This window comes from Archocentrus centrarchus, chromosome 21, assembly GCF_007364275.1.
Source record: "Archocentrus centrarchus isolate MPI-CPG fArcCen1 chromosome 21, fArcCen1, whole genome shotgun sequence".
NCBI lineage: Eukaryota > Metazoa > Chordata > Actinopteri > Cichliformes > Cichlidae > Archocentrus > Archocentrus centrarchus.
Genome location: NC_044366.1, coordinates 19256912 through 19272682, shown reverse-complemented (window position 1 = coordinate 19272682; position 15771 = coordinate 19256912). Strand labels below are relative to the sequence as shown.

Below are 15771 nucleotides of genomic sequence, written 5' to 3'. Positions count from 1 at the left end.
ACAAGCAAATCATTTTTTGAATGATTCTGCTTCTCTGTAGTGGAGAAAATACATTGCTGTGGTAATGCTTATGTTAATCAAGCCACAATCGCTGAAGGTAAAAAGTGAAGCCAACACAGACGTTCCAAGAACTGCAGTTCCTCTAATGGCTAGCACCATTTATAACATTAAAAGGCTTGTTTCAGTGTTGCAGTGGTTAGCACTGTTGTCTTCCAGCAAGAATCCAGCAACTCACTGGGGGCCTTTGTGCGTGGAGTTGGCATGTTCTCCCTGTGCTTGCGTGTGCTTCCTCCCACAGTCCAAAGACATGCATGGGTTAGGTTAACTGGCAGTTCTAAATTGGCCATAGGTGTGAATGTGAGCATGAATGGTTGTCTATCTCTCTGGGTGTACCGTGCCTTTTGTTCCATGATAGCTAGGATAGGCTCCACCCCCCACCCCCTGAACCTGAACTGGATAAGCGGAGCAATATGTATGTATGGATGGATGAATTTAAAAACAAAATGGTTTATGACTGTATGGCTAGTTTCCTATTTCATATAAGCTCTAATGAGAGATTTTTTTTTTAGAACTCATCCACTTGGATACTTGGGAGTTAGAAGTGTGTCCAGACACAGGCAGCTGGAACTGATGGGTGTCTGTTGGCCTCATCTCCAGTACCTCTAGTCATTAAACTGGACCTCGCCATTCTGTGTGAAGATAATGCTTAATGGATTCTCTGACTAATGTTCATGGCTTGCTGTGTGGTACAGGCCATCCAAGAAGTTTGTGTTTCAGTTTTAGAGAGGGAAATTCTATTATTCTGTTACCTGGCACACTAATGTGTATGTCTGTGCATTGCACCCATACAGTTTATGGATTCAGCTCACCACACAAACTAGCTAACATTAGCTAACAACTTAGCACTCCACTCTCTCACCTGAATAAAACAACAACAACAACAAAATGTTGCTGTGGTCAAAAAAAAAAGAGAATATTTCTACTCACCGCTACAAAATGGCGCAGCACATATGTTAGCATGCCCTGTTCAGCCTTCTCTGACAGCACCTTATGAAAAGAGGTGAACTTCTTGGTTCCAATCTCAGCATACAAGATCACAACTGGCACGTCTGTTTTATTGATCCCTGGATATGCGTGATCGTTCTTGTATAAATATGGTTTTGGCCTGCAAATATTTGGAAATTGTTGTTAAAGATACTCCAGAGCTAAAAATGAGGAGACAAAAGCATAAAATATTAAAAATTCAGTTTAGAAAAGTTTAAAATAAATTTCAAACTTCCGTGTTACCTGCCTGCAGCTGCCTTAAGGAGCTTCTTCACGTCCTTGGTGCTGCAGCTGTGTTGCCCATGGATGGAGACAAAGGCAGGGCAAGCCTCAGGCGGAGGCTCATCTTTGGCTATCTGTTAAGAGCAGAGGGAAGAATAAATGTTTGGTGAAATAATGGTTACGACAAGCCCTAATACTTTCAGGGTTTGTTGATTTGGCCCCCACCTAAATTACTCATATGAAAAATGCATAATCACAACATGACCACTTCTCTACTTTTAAGATTCCATCCACCCATCCAATTTCTTTCGCTTTTCCTTTTCAGGGTTGCGGGGGGGGGGGGGGGGGGGGGGGGGGGGGCTGGAGCCTATCCCAGCTGTCACAGGGCAAGAGGCAGCACTGGTTAGGGCTGAACCATCCCTTAGTTATGCTGATAAAGGTTTAGGTTGCTGGGAGACCTCCTGTGATGCACTGAGAATTTCTTCTCCACTTCCCTCTTTTTTACTCCACATGCATTTATATGCCACTACTGCACATCATACATTTTCTTTTACTTTTTCCTGTAATTTTTGTGTTGTTCTGTTTGCTCTACATTCTTTCTGTGTTCTTTTTCCACTGACCCCCTTAATCAACTGCAGTTGATGGGTGCTACACCCTGAGCCTGGTTCTGCTGAACTTCTCTTCCTGTTACAAAAAAAGGAGTTCTTCCTCCCCACCACTGTTAGGTGTTTGCTTATAGGGGATCATTTGGATCTACAAAGTGCCTTGAAGTGACTGGTGTTTTAAACTGAAGCTGTATAAATTAAACTGAATTGAATTCAAAATATTACTTTGACCACAACATACCTGTTGGGATGCATGAACAGCTGGTGAATAGGACCGCAGGGCAAGAGCAAATTTAAGGAGATTAACTTGAAGATCTGTGAGGAACTGTCCAGCCTTCTTAATGATCAAGTTGTAGTACGAGCGCACTGACTCTATATGATAAACAGTGGCAAAAAAAAGGGGCATTTTAAAAGTCAGTTCAAGCAATTATAGTACAAAAGCTATTACACTTCTTCAAATAAAAGTAATAGCTTGATGTAAAAGTAGGCATACCTCCTTGCTTGTATACAGTGAGTTCTTTCACAGTGTCAACAAACTGCCAGAATTTCTCATTCCCATCTTCTCCAATAAATTCACTGCATAGGAAAAAAAAATGTAAGTATAATCAGTAACCATTTTCTAACTGCTCAACAGTTACAGCTACAGACCACAAAATGATTTGTTTCTGGAAATAACTGTCCCCTTATCCACTGTAAATCATATAACATTAAACAAACCCCAAGTGGATTACGTTATTTTTACTATGATCAGACTATTTAAACACAAAAAACAAAAATATATATTTAAATTTCTATGATGTTTGTGTCAAAGAGACTGAAGGAACTGACACTGATGTAACATCCACACAGACCATTTTGAAACAGGAACTACAAAAACAGAGGAAACATACATTCCAGCTTTCAGGATATCAATGGAGGAACTTCACCAAAAGTTCACCAATAAGAGAAGAGGGAAGTTACACTTTAAGGTGACTTTGCAAAGTTAGATATATATATATTAAATCAATAAACATCCAGTATGAAATCAGAATAATCTTCTGACAGTAATAAAGTAGAAAGTTTTTGTGGTAATTTTTTACATAAGTGCCCTTCAGAAATCATAATAAGGCAACTCATAAGATAAACAAAGTGATGTTTATATTTGGTCCCTATGAAAGCGTCCTTGCATGGTGCCACTTCTGATTTAATTTGACAGATAAATGGTTTTGTGCTGAATGTTTCAAATAAATGCGAGAATTATGTTTTACTTCATGTTCACGCAATATTTTCCACTTAAACGCTGTTTTATGAGATAGTGAATGTTGTTTGTTATTGTTTCTTACACACTGCCTTTTTGTATTGTTCGTTAATGGGGTTACAAATGACAAACAGGTGAAAACATAATGAAATAACTTTAGGCTACTACTTACTTAGAGTCCATTATTAATTTTATGGAACTTTTTCTCAAATTGTTAGGTTAATCATTCTGACTGATGAAAGTTAATGTAGCAAGAATCATTTTTCCACAATGGATATTCTAGCCACACTCTTAAGCTACGGTCATTTGCTACAGTGTAACACAAGAGGGTTTTCCAGGAAACAAATTCCTGTTAAACCACAATGACCAAGAACACAGTTACCTCTACGGACCCTGAGGCTGTTACCTTTGTATCTAATGTGTTAATCTGGATGTTTAAACAGTGTGCAGAGAGCTTGTATCTACTATTAACCATGTACAAATGTTGGCTATTTTAAAGCCTCATTACGCATTTTTTAGATTAAATATATTTGAATTAGAGTCATTTTTAACAAAATTTAAAAAATAGGAAAGTTGGGATACAGTTTCCTGGTAATATTCATAGAAAATTCAACCCAAAGTTAGCTAAATCAATCAAATTTGGGCTGCAATATACTATCCATCAGTTTGCAAGGAATATTTTAGTGAATCTCTTGATTTCTAAAGCATTATAAAGGTTGTGAGGTGGTGTAAGGTAGAACTGGAAGAATTAGTAATGGACCAACAAAAAGCAATCAGCAACTACTTTAATATTAAATGAATCATTTCAGTTAGCGTTCAGGTGAATGCAGTGTAAAAATGGAAATCATTCACTATTTCTTGCCTCCGGTCTTGGACTGTCTCTAGAAGGTGTAATGAGATCTTTTTCTGTTTGGGACATTTAAAAGATTAAATTATAAACAGCACATAAATTAAAGATAAAAATAACTGTTACAGCCTTGTTAGCGGGCACATTTGGGTGCCTGGGGGTGCGAGGGTGGGGGGTTGCACTCATGACTTCAACCCAACCCAGTTTATTGCAGATATGCATTTCCAAGGAAAAGAACTGTACCTTGTCTCCAGGAGGAAAGGCGTCATGCTCCACTTGGCTTTAAGACTGGCAGTGACGCCTTTGGGTGCTGACATAACGTGATTTATGTTCAGAAGCAGTAGTGACAGCACAATAACGCTCCTCATTGTCGCGACAGAACATGAACCTATAAAAGTGGTAGAGAGCAAAAGGTACACCGTCAGTTCAGCTCCAATGAGTGCCACGTAGTACTCTGAGTTATTATCTCAACCTAAAAACGAGCGAACACAGACGCCAGGGGAAAAAAATACAGCTGAAAAAACTGTGATTAGGGGAGATGCTAGAAATATGAGAGCTGCTCATTAGCTAGGTAGTTACTAATAAAATAACGTCTCCTGAGAAGGGTCAGGCAACAGACTGAAGTTAACTTAGCTGCAGACTACAAGTAAACAGCCGCTACATGAACTAAAACATCCCAGTGGCGTGATTTTATCTAACGGAGACCACGGACACGGGTTGCTACAAACGTATAAAATTATTATTATTACGTAGTTATAGTGTTACCAATAACACAACTCTCACCCCGTTAGTGATGCTATTGGCTTCCATACAAAGCAAAGAGCTTCATTGGTGGTGGATATTTTGGGCAGCTAACAGCCTGTTCAGCTAGCCTGTTACCGGGGTTGCGGGATATCGAGGTGGCTGGCGCGGACCGTTATTCCCCTCTGAAACAACCGTAAACAGGAAAACAAAGCGTGGCGTATAATTATTTTAAAAGACAGTTTTTTATATCGTTTCCATTGACCCAATGAGGAGGTCGGTGTATAATTAAATTAAACCAGCTGACAATGTGGCAAATTATTCTGGCATATCGGCAGACAGCTAAAGAGACAGACGTTGAAGCTCAAACACTAGAGCATGTTGTAGCAACGCTAGTAGTGAGGGACGTATCTGTATTTGTTAGTGTGTATCTCCAGACACTTCCTATACGCTGTGTAAATGAAAAATATTAAACAGTTAAATAAAACTTAAACCTCATTTGTTGCATTACGTTTAAAATAACGCAATATGTGTACCCTTAATAAGATAGTAGTAATAAATAATAATAATGTAGTAGATTAAAGTATTTTAATGCTGTATCCATATAGTCCTATTTTTATTTATTTATTTTCTTCTTGTCTTTATTTACTTTCTTCCCATGGTTATTTTCTTCCCATGGTTCTTCCCATGGCCGGTATTGTGCCAAAAAGTGACTGAGTGCCAAAAAGTGATTTCTGCACACCTGTAACGTGTTTATTGTGTGTAAAATGGGCAGATTATTCCTTTAAACTCATTTTTTACATCACTTTAAAAGTGAATTCAAGGCTTTCTCCGTTTAATAGCCACATGTGGCTATTTTATGTGACTATAGTGGCAGTTAGCCAATATAGTCACATAAAAATAATAGGGTTACATAGCTATAAAGGGTAGAATAACACACTACACAAAATAAATGATAGATAGATAGATAGATAGATAGATAGATAGATAGATAGATAGATAGATAGATAGATAGATAGATAGATAGATAGATAGATAGATAGATAGATAGATAGATAGATAGATAGATAGATAGATAGATAGATAGATAGATAGATAGATAGATAGATAGATGTGACAATGCTTGACTGCTTCAAAAAGTTGGAAGATTTTGTATTTATATGTGGGTAAATCTCAGCGTTGTCTCCTTTCAATGCCCGTGTGGGCTTCTGGCTTTGCACTGTGTTAAACAAGATTATGGGATGGACGGGATGGGATGAGGAGCTTTCCCAGCCCAACCGCGACGAGAGCATAACGCCTATTTGTCGGCTCGGATGCAGCAGCATCCTCTCAAACGCGCTGCTTCAGTACAGTCAGTCAGTTCTGTCTCAGCCCGTAAAGGATGCTGTACGCCGCCGGAGGATCCACACAGACCAACAAAGCCGTGCGACATTTCTGCAGAAATAAGTATGAGGACGAAATGAACCACATTGTGATTTGCACTGCATGGGATCAGCACTAAAAAGAAAGAGGGAGCGAAACTAAAAACTCTCCTCCGACTGCCTCATTTTCAACTTGATACCTATAAGCATGGGAGTCGTCGGCTTGGATGCAGCTCCTCACCGGCTTCAGAAGTTGGACAGGGAGAGATTTAATTGCCATGACTCTTGAATCTGGACAGGGCGGCGTGCAGTGTTTTAGAGCCCTTAAGGTGGACTTCTCTTTTTGTCTGTGTGTCTTGGGAGAGTGTTATCCGATCAACATGTTGTATTTAAAATATAGGGATCTTTAATCTGTATGAGCCATGGAGGAATATTGATCTCCGTAGAGTCCATGGGTGCTGCTTATTATTCACAGTAATGGAATGAAGACATTATCTTGATATGATGGATGATAGATCCAGTAAGCTCATTTTAGTTCCTATTTTAGCTGTCCTTTTTGTTATGATAGGTTATCAGTACATATGTCCCGCTGGCAGTAATTCGTGCCACTTTAAGACTGAAGAGAAATTTAGAGGGGTGAGCCTACTTTCAACCCCTTATCAAGACAGCGATGATTTCTACAGAGATCAAGACCTGGAAGATGACAGCCCTCCGAAACTATCCTCCAAATTCAACTTTACTGAAAGAGACCTTGACAGACACGTGGAGTTCAACATCAAAGGGGACGACGTGATAGTGTTTTTGCACATCCAGAAGACCGGAGGAACGACTTTCGGTAGACACTTGGTGAGGAATATTCGCTTGGAGCAGCCGTGCGACTGCAAGCCAGGGCAGAAGAAATGCACATGCCACCGACCGGGGAAAGAGGAGTCCTGGCTCTTCTCCCGATTCTCTACGGGCTGGAGCTGCGGACTGCATGCAGACTGGACCGAGCTTACGAACTGTGTTCCTGTCATTATGGATAAGAAGGAGGCCCGCAGGAATAAAAGGTAACGCCTGAATGCATGTGCGTTTGTGTCTCTTACAGAAACGCGCCCAGTCCCCAGAACACTGGGGATGCAGAGCAAGAATGTCCAGATAAACACCCCAGAATGACCTCCTAAAACAGCTGGGGCCCCTTAACGTATTTAAAATGTAAGTTTGTCTTCAGGGAAATATGTTGCCCAGTATCTCCTGTAGAAAAGTGCGCAGAGATGAAATGGGCACAGGATGGGATGGGTGGGTGTATTCATTGCCACCCCCCTGAGGGGGGTTATACAGTTGTCACATTAGGTGCAGTACAGTGTACATGAACTTTTTAGGCATCCTCTGAAAAAAGTGAGACTGGAGATAACTGCTGTAGTCTACTGTAACAGCATTCAAAATCGTTTCATACTGTTTTTAAACTTCTCAAATATATATTGCCTGCATTTGTCTTCCCATCAGCACTTTACTGTAAACATGTTTGAGTCCAGTTCTAAGTCTTCCTTCAAAATGTTGTGCTCAATTGTGCTTAACACCTCTCCAAATAACTACTGTAATTCAATAAAATCCCCAATTAGACAAGAAAATACCTGAAAATTCACAGAGAATCGAATAAAAGCCACATACTCTGGATCATTCTTTGCCTAACTTTCACTCTTGAGGTGTTGATAAAGTTTCTAAAAAGGCTGTGCCGTGTCATACTGAAGTGCAACTCCTACATCAGTAGCTACTCACAATTCTCTCTGCACCCTTGGCCTTTATGTCCTGCCACAGTGAGTCCCTCTGAGGTGTTGTTTGTTGGCAAACAAAAGCAGTGCACCACTCCTGTACCGCATGAAGTCTCATCATTTGAAGCCATCTTGCCTCACAACTGAGCTCAAATTTTACCCACATGTTTGGTTTTGTGGTTTGGTGATGTTATCTCACAGGAAATGTGGAGGGGAAAAAAAGACCTGCTTAATTATCTATCTAAAACCCATTATCCATCAGTGTGTTTTGTGGTAATTACAGATAAAAAGACATTTGCAATTGTTTCTACTAATGTACAGTCTTGTACAATGGCTAAAAGTTGGTGTATCGCAATGACGTATCCAGTGAATGAGCAATACATGTTTGAGTGTTTTCCCTCAGCAAAGTGGATGTGTGTATATTTCCATGCAGCCTCAGGAGTCACTGACATTTTTAACTGTAGTACAAGATACTTCTGCAAGTACTACAAACGGAAAGAGTACTGGCCAAATGTCTTGTTACATGAGCTGGGTTTTTGAACTGCAGAGAATTTCCTTCTCTGTTTCTTAAACAAAATATATATATATGTACACAATATTACACTGAAGTACTTGAGCACATGATTTATTTCTGCTGTGCCAAGTGTTTTCTTTACTCAGGGAAGTGCTCGCTGGATGCGACAGCTCTTCATTTCACAGCTGCAGCATCCATTCTGCTCTTACAATCCTCTCATGCCCTGTTCCTTAGTGTGCTCCCGCAGCATCTATTCTGAGATTATTCTGCCATGACCAAGACTGTTGGCAGACACATTATGTTAGACCACCTCACTAACCAGCCACTGCATAAGGCACATTTATGTGCCATTTAAGAGAGAATGACTAACAGCGTTATGCAAATTTTATTTTCATAATCAGTTTGTGTATGAGAAATGCCTTAATTAAAATATTATAAATGGTATAAGGTCAAAGTAAAAAAAAAAAAAAAAAAAGCTCCCTTGCACAGCAAAACATGACCTTTTTAATAAAAAACAAAAAAAAAAACTATAATCCACTTACACAAATGCTTACTCCACCTATAAGGGCACACCGGAAGAATACCAATACTATATCACTGCCAAATTCAGATGGTACGCCCTTGTTTTGTGGATGAGAGCCTCTGAGATTGAGTGGCTGTCTTTCCGTAGTCCTAAGTATAACAACTTGCCGGCTCTTGAGGTGGCAGTAAGGAGAGACTGAGGAAGGAGGGCTGCGATGGCACTGCCTGTATGGCATCGTGTGGCCTTTTCAGCCAGGCGGTGCACGCTGCATGGTGAGCCAGCCGTGCGGCCCAGGAAAGGTCAGGCGTGTCAGACTGGATCAGTGTGTCCTGCGGTGTAGCTCCTCTGGAGAGTGCTGTCAGTCAGGGGAGAAGTGGGGCAGGCAGACAGCCTCTCTTCAGGGACTTTTTGGAGAAACATACTTCTAAGTGCTGTCCTCTTAAGTTGCTTTGTGGAGAGCATCGTAGTATTACCTTGTCTGCTGTATGAATTTGGCTCGCTGAGCAGGTTGTTTTTCCTCTCAAGCGACGTCAGAGTTCTCTGCTGAGGACTGCTGCTAGAATTATTTCTGATTGGTACATGTTCATTATCTAACTCTCCAGTCAGGAGTAACTCATGCAGATGTATTCAGTGTGACACTGGGCCGCAAAGCAAGGAGCTGATTTTTAAAATGTATTTAATGCCAACGCATGAAGAATGATCTGAGTAAATGATGCTTTCAGAAGCCTGTTTAATAAAAGGTTAGTATCAGAGAAATAAGTTCTTTTCTACTGAAAATGGAGCAAGTTTATTCAGTTTCTCAATCTGATGTTTTACCATTAGGTGTAGCTGAACATCTGTCACAGATATAAATAAACAACAGCAGAGTTTTATTGTTGGTTGCAGGTGAAGATTTTTGAATTTTGAAGAATGTGTCAGCCAGTAAATGTATGTATTAATAATAAGATTGCGAACTATTCATTCCACATGAAGCCTGAGGAATGAGACCTCTCCCATGTACCTCTGAGATCTCTCAGCCAGACCCCGGAAACATCAGTGCATGTGCATTATCTTTCAGACAAAAGACCTGTGTCGAAAAGTTTATCAGAGATTCAAAATGTGGGGGTGGGATCTTGTCTATTTTTTCCCCCCACATTCTTCTTTATATCATTCATTTTTCACAGCTCCACTACAATAGCAAATATAAAAGCCTATATTTCATTAGCGGTTGACATGCACTCAAGCAGCGGCGTGATAAAACAGATGTCCCATTGATGCTTTTGCATAGATGTGAACAGAATTCATCAGGGTCATCCTCCTGTTGCATAATGTTCACAATGTCAGCATCTCTCCCAGTCTACAGAGCAGATAAGATGTGTCAGCAGAATTAAGGCTCTGCTTGGCTCTCACATGTATTTCAACATGTGGTATTTTAGTGACATTTAATGGTCAGTCTGAATTAGGGCTAAACTGATTTGAACTTTGTTCATATGGTACCTTGTCCTTTTATTCTAGCAAAGCAATATATCACTTCAGTTAAACATTTGTGATGCTGGCCTTATGTGAGTTCAAGCACAGATAAACGACAGCCAGCTCGTTATGTGTGAATTTTATAGACATTCACAATCATTTTAACGTTCTCAAAGTCTTGCTACCAGTGCTGCCTTGGTGGGTTTAAAAAAAAAAAAAAAATTTGTATGAGGTTCTTGATAAGTTTTGGTTATCAAACAGCTGGGAGTAAACTCCCTCTTCTGCCACTGATTTATTCTTCTATTCATTTAACACAGTTTCACATAATTATTGTAAGATAGATGTACACAGCAGCTGCCAAACCACAAGGTCAAGAATACCACAATAAATGTGTGAAAATCTTGATTAATATGAATACGAATACCTTTATTAGTCCCACAATGGGGAAATTAAAGTTAACACGGCAAGAACACACGGCAACACTTTCACCACATTTCCCAGCTGGCATTAGTAATGTAATATATTTGGATTAAAAACTAAATTAAAACACTTTGCACATCACCTTTCAGGGAGGGTAGTGTAATTCAAAATGCTCTACATGTAACTGACAAGCTGATAATGAGTAAAGCAATTTGAGACATACACATGAATCCAAAAAATAGGCAAATATTTAATAAGGTTATTAAAGCATTTTTTTTAATAGTTAGTATCTTTTCCCACAGTTGACAAATCTGCTGTAGCCATATTGTCTTTGCTATTCGTAAATCAAACCCTTCTTTAGCTTAACTGTTGGTGTACAGATTAATATACCGTCACTTCTTCAAGGTCTGTTTTTACAGCTCCAATCCATTAAAACTGAGATGTGCGTCTTATTTCAGCATTATTATTTGATATTCATTGTTAGAATTTCTTAAGACACTGTACAGGTGCACTTAACTGTTAATGTAAATGACTCATCCTTGTACATAAGCAACTTCTCCAGCTTGTAGTTGCTCTCAAGTTTCTGTCTATTTGTGTTGCATTAAATCCATATGCAGATGAAACTAGTCTGAAAACCTGCAGCCAAACTAAGATTTGAAAATATCCTACTCTTAAAAAAAAAAAAAGAGTCATAGCTGCAACCTCTAAATACCAGCTCAGAAAATGCAGTCAAGCGTGTGGAGCATTTACTGAGTGAATATAGCTAAGCAAATCAATAACACATTTTGCCATTATCTGATGTTAGAACTATAACTCAGGTTTGAAAATAGAAACAAGAGACTCCAATGAATGTAGCTGTAGCAGACAGCACTGAATTTACAGGTTATGTGGGTTTATGCTTGTCACTTTTCCTTAAAATGCTCATTTAGTGCGTATTTGTGCAGGCCATAAACACTCACATGGTAAACATATTCAGAGCAATTCATTTTTCTCCATGTCAAGTGTTGGGTGTTGTTGGACAGTGTGTTTAGCATTTCTCCCTGTTTCACTTTGTCTTATTTTCTCTGTGGCTCCATGATAATTTCATGCATATGCTGATGTTGCACCTTTTTTTTTTTTTATTATCAATTATAAAATCTTCATTAGCAGCTTTCTTGTTGCGTATGCATAATGAATGCTCAGTTCAGGAGTACAAAGAAACCAATGTCAAAACGCAGTACAGCAGCCCCGCTTCGATCTTCTGATTGAATGAAACGTAGAGAGAGCGAGAGAGAGAGAGAGAGAGAGAGATGTGCCTATTTAGCAATGACCTCTACTGTGATTCTGGAAATCGATTTCTAGATCACAGCATCCTCAAGGTTTTTATGTTATGTGGACTGTTTTCAAAGTTGTGCATATTGTGTGTCAGGCTGAAAGGGGAGACATAATGAAGGATTTGAAACTGGAGTAATATGACAGTAATTTGTTTTGGGGGGTTTTTTGTAATCATCTTTTATTGGGGATTGTTGCCTTTAGATTTATATTTAGATATATCCTCATTGTTGAGTTGCACATTATGTGTCTTTGTGTTATTGGATGCAATTGCACGATGCAATATATAGTGGTTCTTCTGGAAGCTGAAGGAAACTACCCTCTGTGTTATGAGGTCACTGGTATTGCCGTTAATGATTACTCTTGATCTGAGTTTAAATAGCAACTAAGTAAAGCAGCTACTGGAATCATTCTTTATTCATCAGCAATTCTGCACCATTTTATTAGCAGATGAAGCTACCTTATCCCTGTTTCCCTTATAAAATACTGCAGAACTGTTAAAGTTCCTGCCACGAGTATGTTTTTCTCCACCAGTGTTCAAAATAACATTCACATTCCCTTCATTTCCCTTCAACAGTCCAGCAGAAGCAGTAATCCGTGTTATTCCTTACATGGCACCCGAATGACATGCCCGAATCCTTGACTGAATAACACCCCACATCATATTTTATTCATAATAAGTGATGCAGAGAGGGCTGCAATTACTGTGTGGTCGTTACCACTTACAGCTCTGATCAGTGAACCGTGCATGTCTCACTCTGTCTGCTACCTGTGTATGACATCTACCAATGTTAGGCGTATTCCTGAATCAGCATGTGGGAGGGGGAGTCATTAACAGCCTGACCTAAATGAACTTGAATGCAGTGAGCAGCTGTATTAAACATGTTGTCATCTATGTTTCCTTACTTTTGTATTTACAAAAATAGCTTGTCACTTTGACTTCATCCAAGTCATGCTGTAGTTTGTTTTTTTTGTTTTTTTTTTGTCATTTTAAGAGGATCCAGTGTTTTTTGACCTTGAAAACAGCGGCGCAGAAAACAAATGGCTCCTCTTTTATTATGATGTTGAGTAGAAGGACTTGTCATGTTTTCACTTCATCTGAGCAATGTGCTGTTGGGCTATGTGAGAATAAAGACAACAGCATTCATTTGAAACTTTTTTTTTTAAAATGCATAACATATCATAACAACAAATAGATTATTTCTCTTGTTGCTCTTTATGAACCCAGACTTTTTGAGCCGAGTGGAGAAGTGAAAGTGCAGACTCGCTGAACCAGCAAGGTAATGGATGCCCTCCGGGCACAGATGAACCTGAATGAGGAGAGTTGAGCAGATTTACAGTTCCGGTCGTATCTTTAGATGTAGGAGGGAAAGTGCTCATCAAACTGATGGGATGTTTAGTATGTGTGGAGCTGTGAGTGCCCTTGCAGGCTATGGACTTCCAGGGTGCAGAGATTGCTTTTCCTGTGTCATTAATTCGAGTCGTCATTGCTGGCAGGCCCAATCCAGTTGGTTTGATAATTAAGTGTTACCTCTACAGAGGGTGTAACAGCACATGTCAAGCCCTTGTTCACCAACATGACAAATAAAATTCCAATTAGACTATGCAGGGGGAAAAGGTGGAATGTGTTTGATTTTTTTCTCTTCAGAATAAACATTTAATGGTTTTCTCACATGGAAAATTTCAAGTAAACATTCAATCTGAGTATGCAATCCTGTCTGTGAGTGGGAAAATGAAGACTTATTTGTGTAACAGGTTTTTTGTTTTTTTTTCGTAGCTTCTGCAGGTAGATTAATTTTTGGGAGTCCAAATCATTCAAAAGCTTGACCAAAACAAGGACCCACTCATCCAGCTGGACTCAGCATGTGGCCTACTCGGCATACTGCGCTATCCAGTTGGTCATATTATACAATCCATCTCGACATTGCACAGCTATCCTAATTGGCAAAAGAAGAATTTTGCATTTCCCCTTGACAGCAGCTCTTGATTATGTCACTTATCTGTTAGTAAATTAAATGAGGCCTGATTGTGGAAGAAGACAATGCTATTCCTAACAACATACTGTAGACAAGTGGAGGAAGGAGGATATCAAAACTCAGACAGCATAAAACATGAAGGGCACTCCATGTTTGTTATTTTAACTTTAATGTTGTATTGCCAGCAACAATGGACACAGAAGTAGATTTTCTCACAATCAGTGATAGTGCCTTTGACCATAGCCACAATCTCTTAGAGGAACACATGTTGTCCGATGACACTATTGACCCCTTAGGTAAATTTAACTTTAAATATGTGATGTTATGGACATCTACAGACCTGATGATGAAATAACATTTGAATATGTGCAGGGCAGCGATGTCATTATTGAGCTAATGAATGGAGAGGAATCTTCCAACATAAACAAATTTCATTTTTATGTGAATTTAAGAATGTATCAACACTCTCACACTAAATATTTATTAAATTAATCAGATTGACATTTTTAATTGAATATCTTTTTAGAAGGAGAGAAAAAAACAGACTTGTCAAATGTAGCCAAGCCTTTTGCTTCTCACCACTGGACAGCAAAACTGACTCGCCATGCAGCTAATACCTGGACAGGGTGCAATATCTCCTGGTTGTTAGACCTTGACTGGATTGGTGGTGTCTTGTTTAGCCAAGCTTTTGAATTGTTTGGCTCGCAATGTGAGATGGCATGAAGTGAGACCACCAGAATAACTAGCAGTCTGAGGAGGCCAAGAGTCAGAGTAATGCAAACAAAAGTAAAACAAACAAAAAAGGACAGGGGTTAGTGTGACAGAAGAGCATGCACAGGGTTGGATGCTAGGGATAGGGTGAGGTGGAGGTAGATGATCCGCTGTGGTGACCCCTAAAGCCAAAAGAAGGAGATGTAAAACAAAGCAAACAAAAAACAAAAAAAAACAAAAACAAAAAAACAAACAAACAAAAAAAAAAAGATATTCAGTCAAGGGATACAACAGTGTGTCACAGACCATGCCTACTTACTGTATTAGTCTAACTGTTGAATAACATATGGTGTGTTTTGAGAGACTGTGCACCAACCCCTGCTCCCTGATATGTAATGCATTGTTGTTCAGTGCAGGTTGATTGAGTGATTAAATTAAAAACAATGGCCCTTATAAGCCATTGCAGTATTAGCATTGGGGGGGATGCTGTTATGGATATTTGTCATTGTCCCTTTGGCTGAACTGTTTGAGATGTGGCTTAATGTTTTTGCTCTAAGAGCCACTCTAAGTAATGAAAACTGTTCAGTTTGCCAGAATAGGTTTTCGGATTCTCTGGTGCCGCTGTCATATACTTGCTGGTCCGGCAAATATGAATCTCCCGCCGTCTGATTCAGCTCTTGTAGTTTGATTAATAGTTAGCTTTGAGTCAAGTGAATGGCTGGGAGCCCCAAGTCACAGTCTTCTCGAAGATTTGGTTCGATTTAAATCCTCTTGACTTCCTTGTTGCATCAGGTACTGCAGTGTAGCACTTTCACAGACTTTGCTGTTTTCATAATTTGATCCATGCCATCACATACTGTTTTACCTCTAAACTTTGTAGAATCACAATCTCTCGGTGCTGTCACGGAGCCAAATTTTTACTTACCGGTCGGCTTTTGATCAGAGTGAGAACACCTGCTCGACTGAGGGAAAAAGAAAAGCAGCAAAGTACCTAATACTGATCTGTGTGAATGTAGTTGTCAGTGTGATGAAAATGAGTCAGCTGGTGCAGTGATTCAG

The 15771-nt window shown here is 39.5% G+C and overlaps 2 protein-coding genes across 5 annotated transcripts in view; one reads left to right on the top strand and one right to left on the bottom strand.

Annotated features, from left to right (window-relative positions):
• uggt2 (UDP-glucose glycoprotein glucosyltransferase 2) overlaps positions 1-5032 on the bottom strand; it is a 44647-nt gene extending 39615 nt beyond the window's left edge. For all 4 annotated transcript variants that reach the window (XM_030757742.1, XM_030757745.1, XM_030757746.1 and 1 more), the window contains exons 1-6: positions 4739-5032; positions 4199-4343; positions 2365-2447; positions 2113-2243; positions 1288-1400; positions 988-1165 (exon numbers count right to left, since the gene is read on the bottom strand). In XM_030757742.1, the coding sequence (XP_030613602.1) occupies positions 988-1165; positions 1288-1400; positions 2113-2243; positions 2365-2447; positions 4199-4323 (630 nt within the window). In that variant the 5' untranslated portion in view covers positions 4324-4343; positions 4739-5032. The remainder of the gene's footprint in view (positions 1-987; positions 1166-1287; positions 1401-2112; positions 2244-2364; positions 2448-4198; positions 4344-4738) is intronic.
• Positions 5033-6558: 1526 nt separating this feature from the next.
• hs6st3b (heparan sulfate 6-O-sulfotransferase 3b) overlaps positions 6559-15771 on the top strand; it is an 83760-nt gene continuing 74547 nt past the window's right edge. Inside the window, exon 1 of the mRNA XM_030758725.1 lies at positions 6559-7106. Within this exon, the coding sequence (XP_030614585.1) occupies positions 6559-7106 (548 nt within the window). The remainder of the gene's footprint in view (positions 7107-15771) is intronic.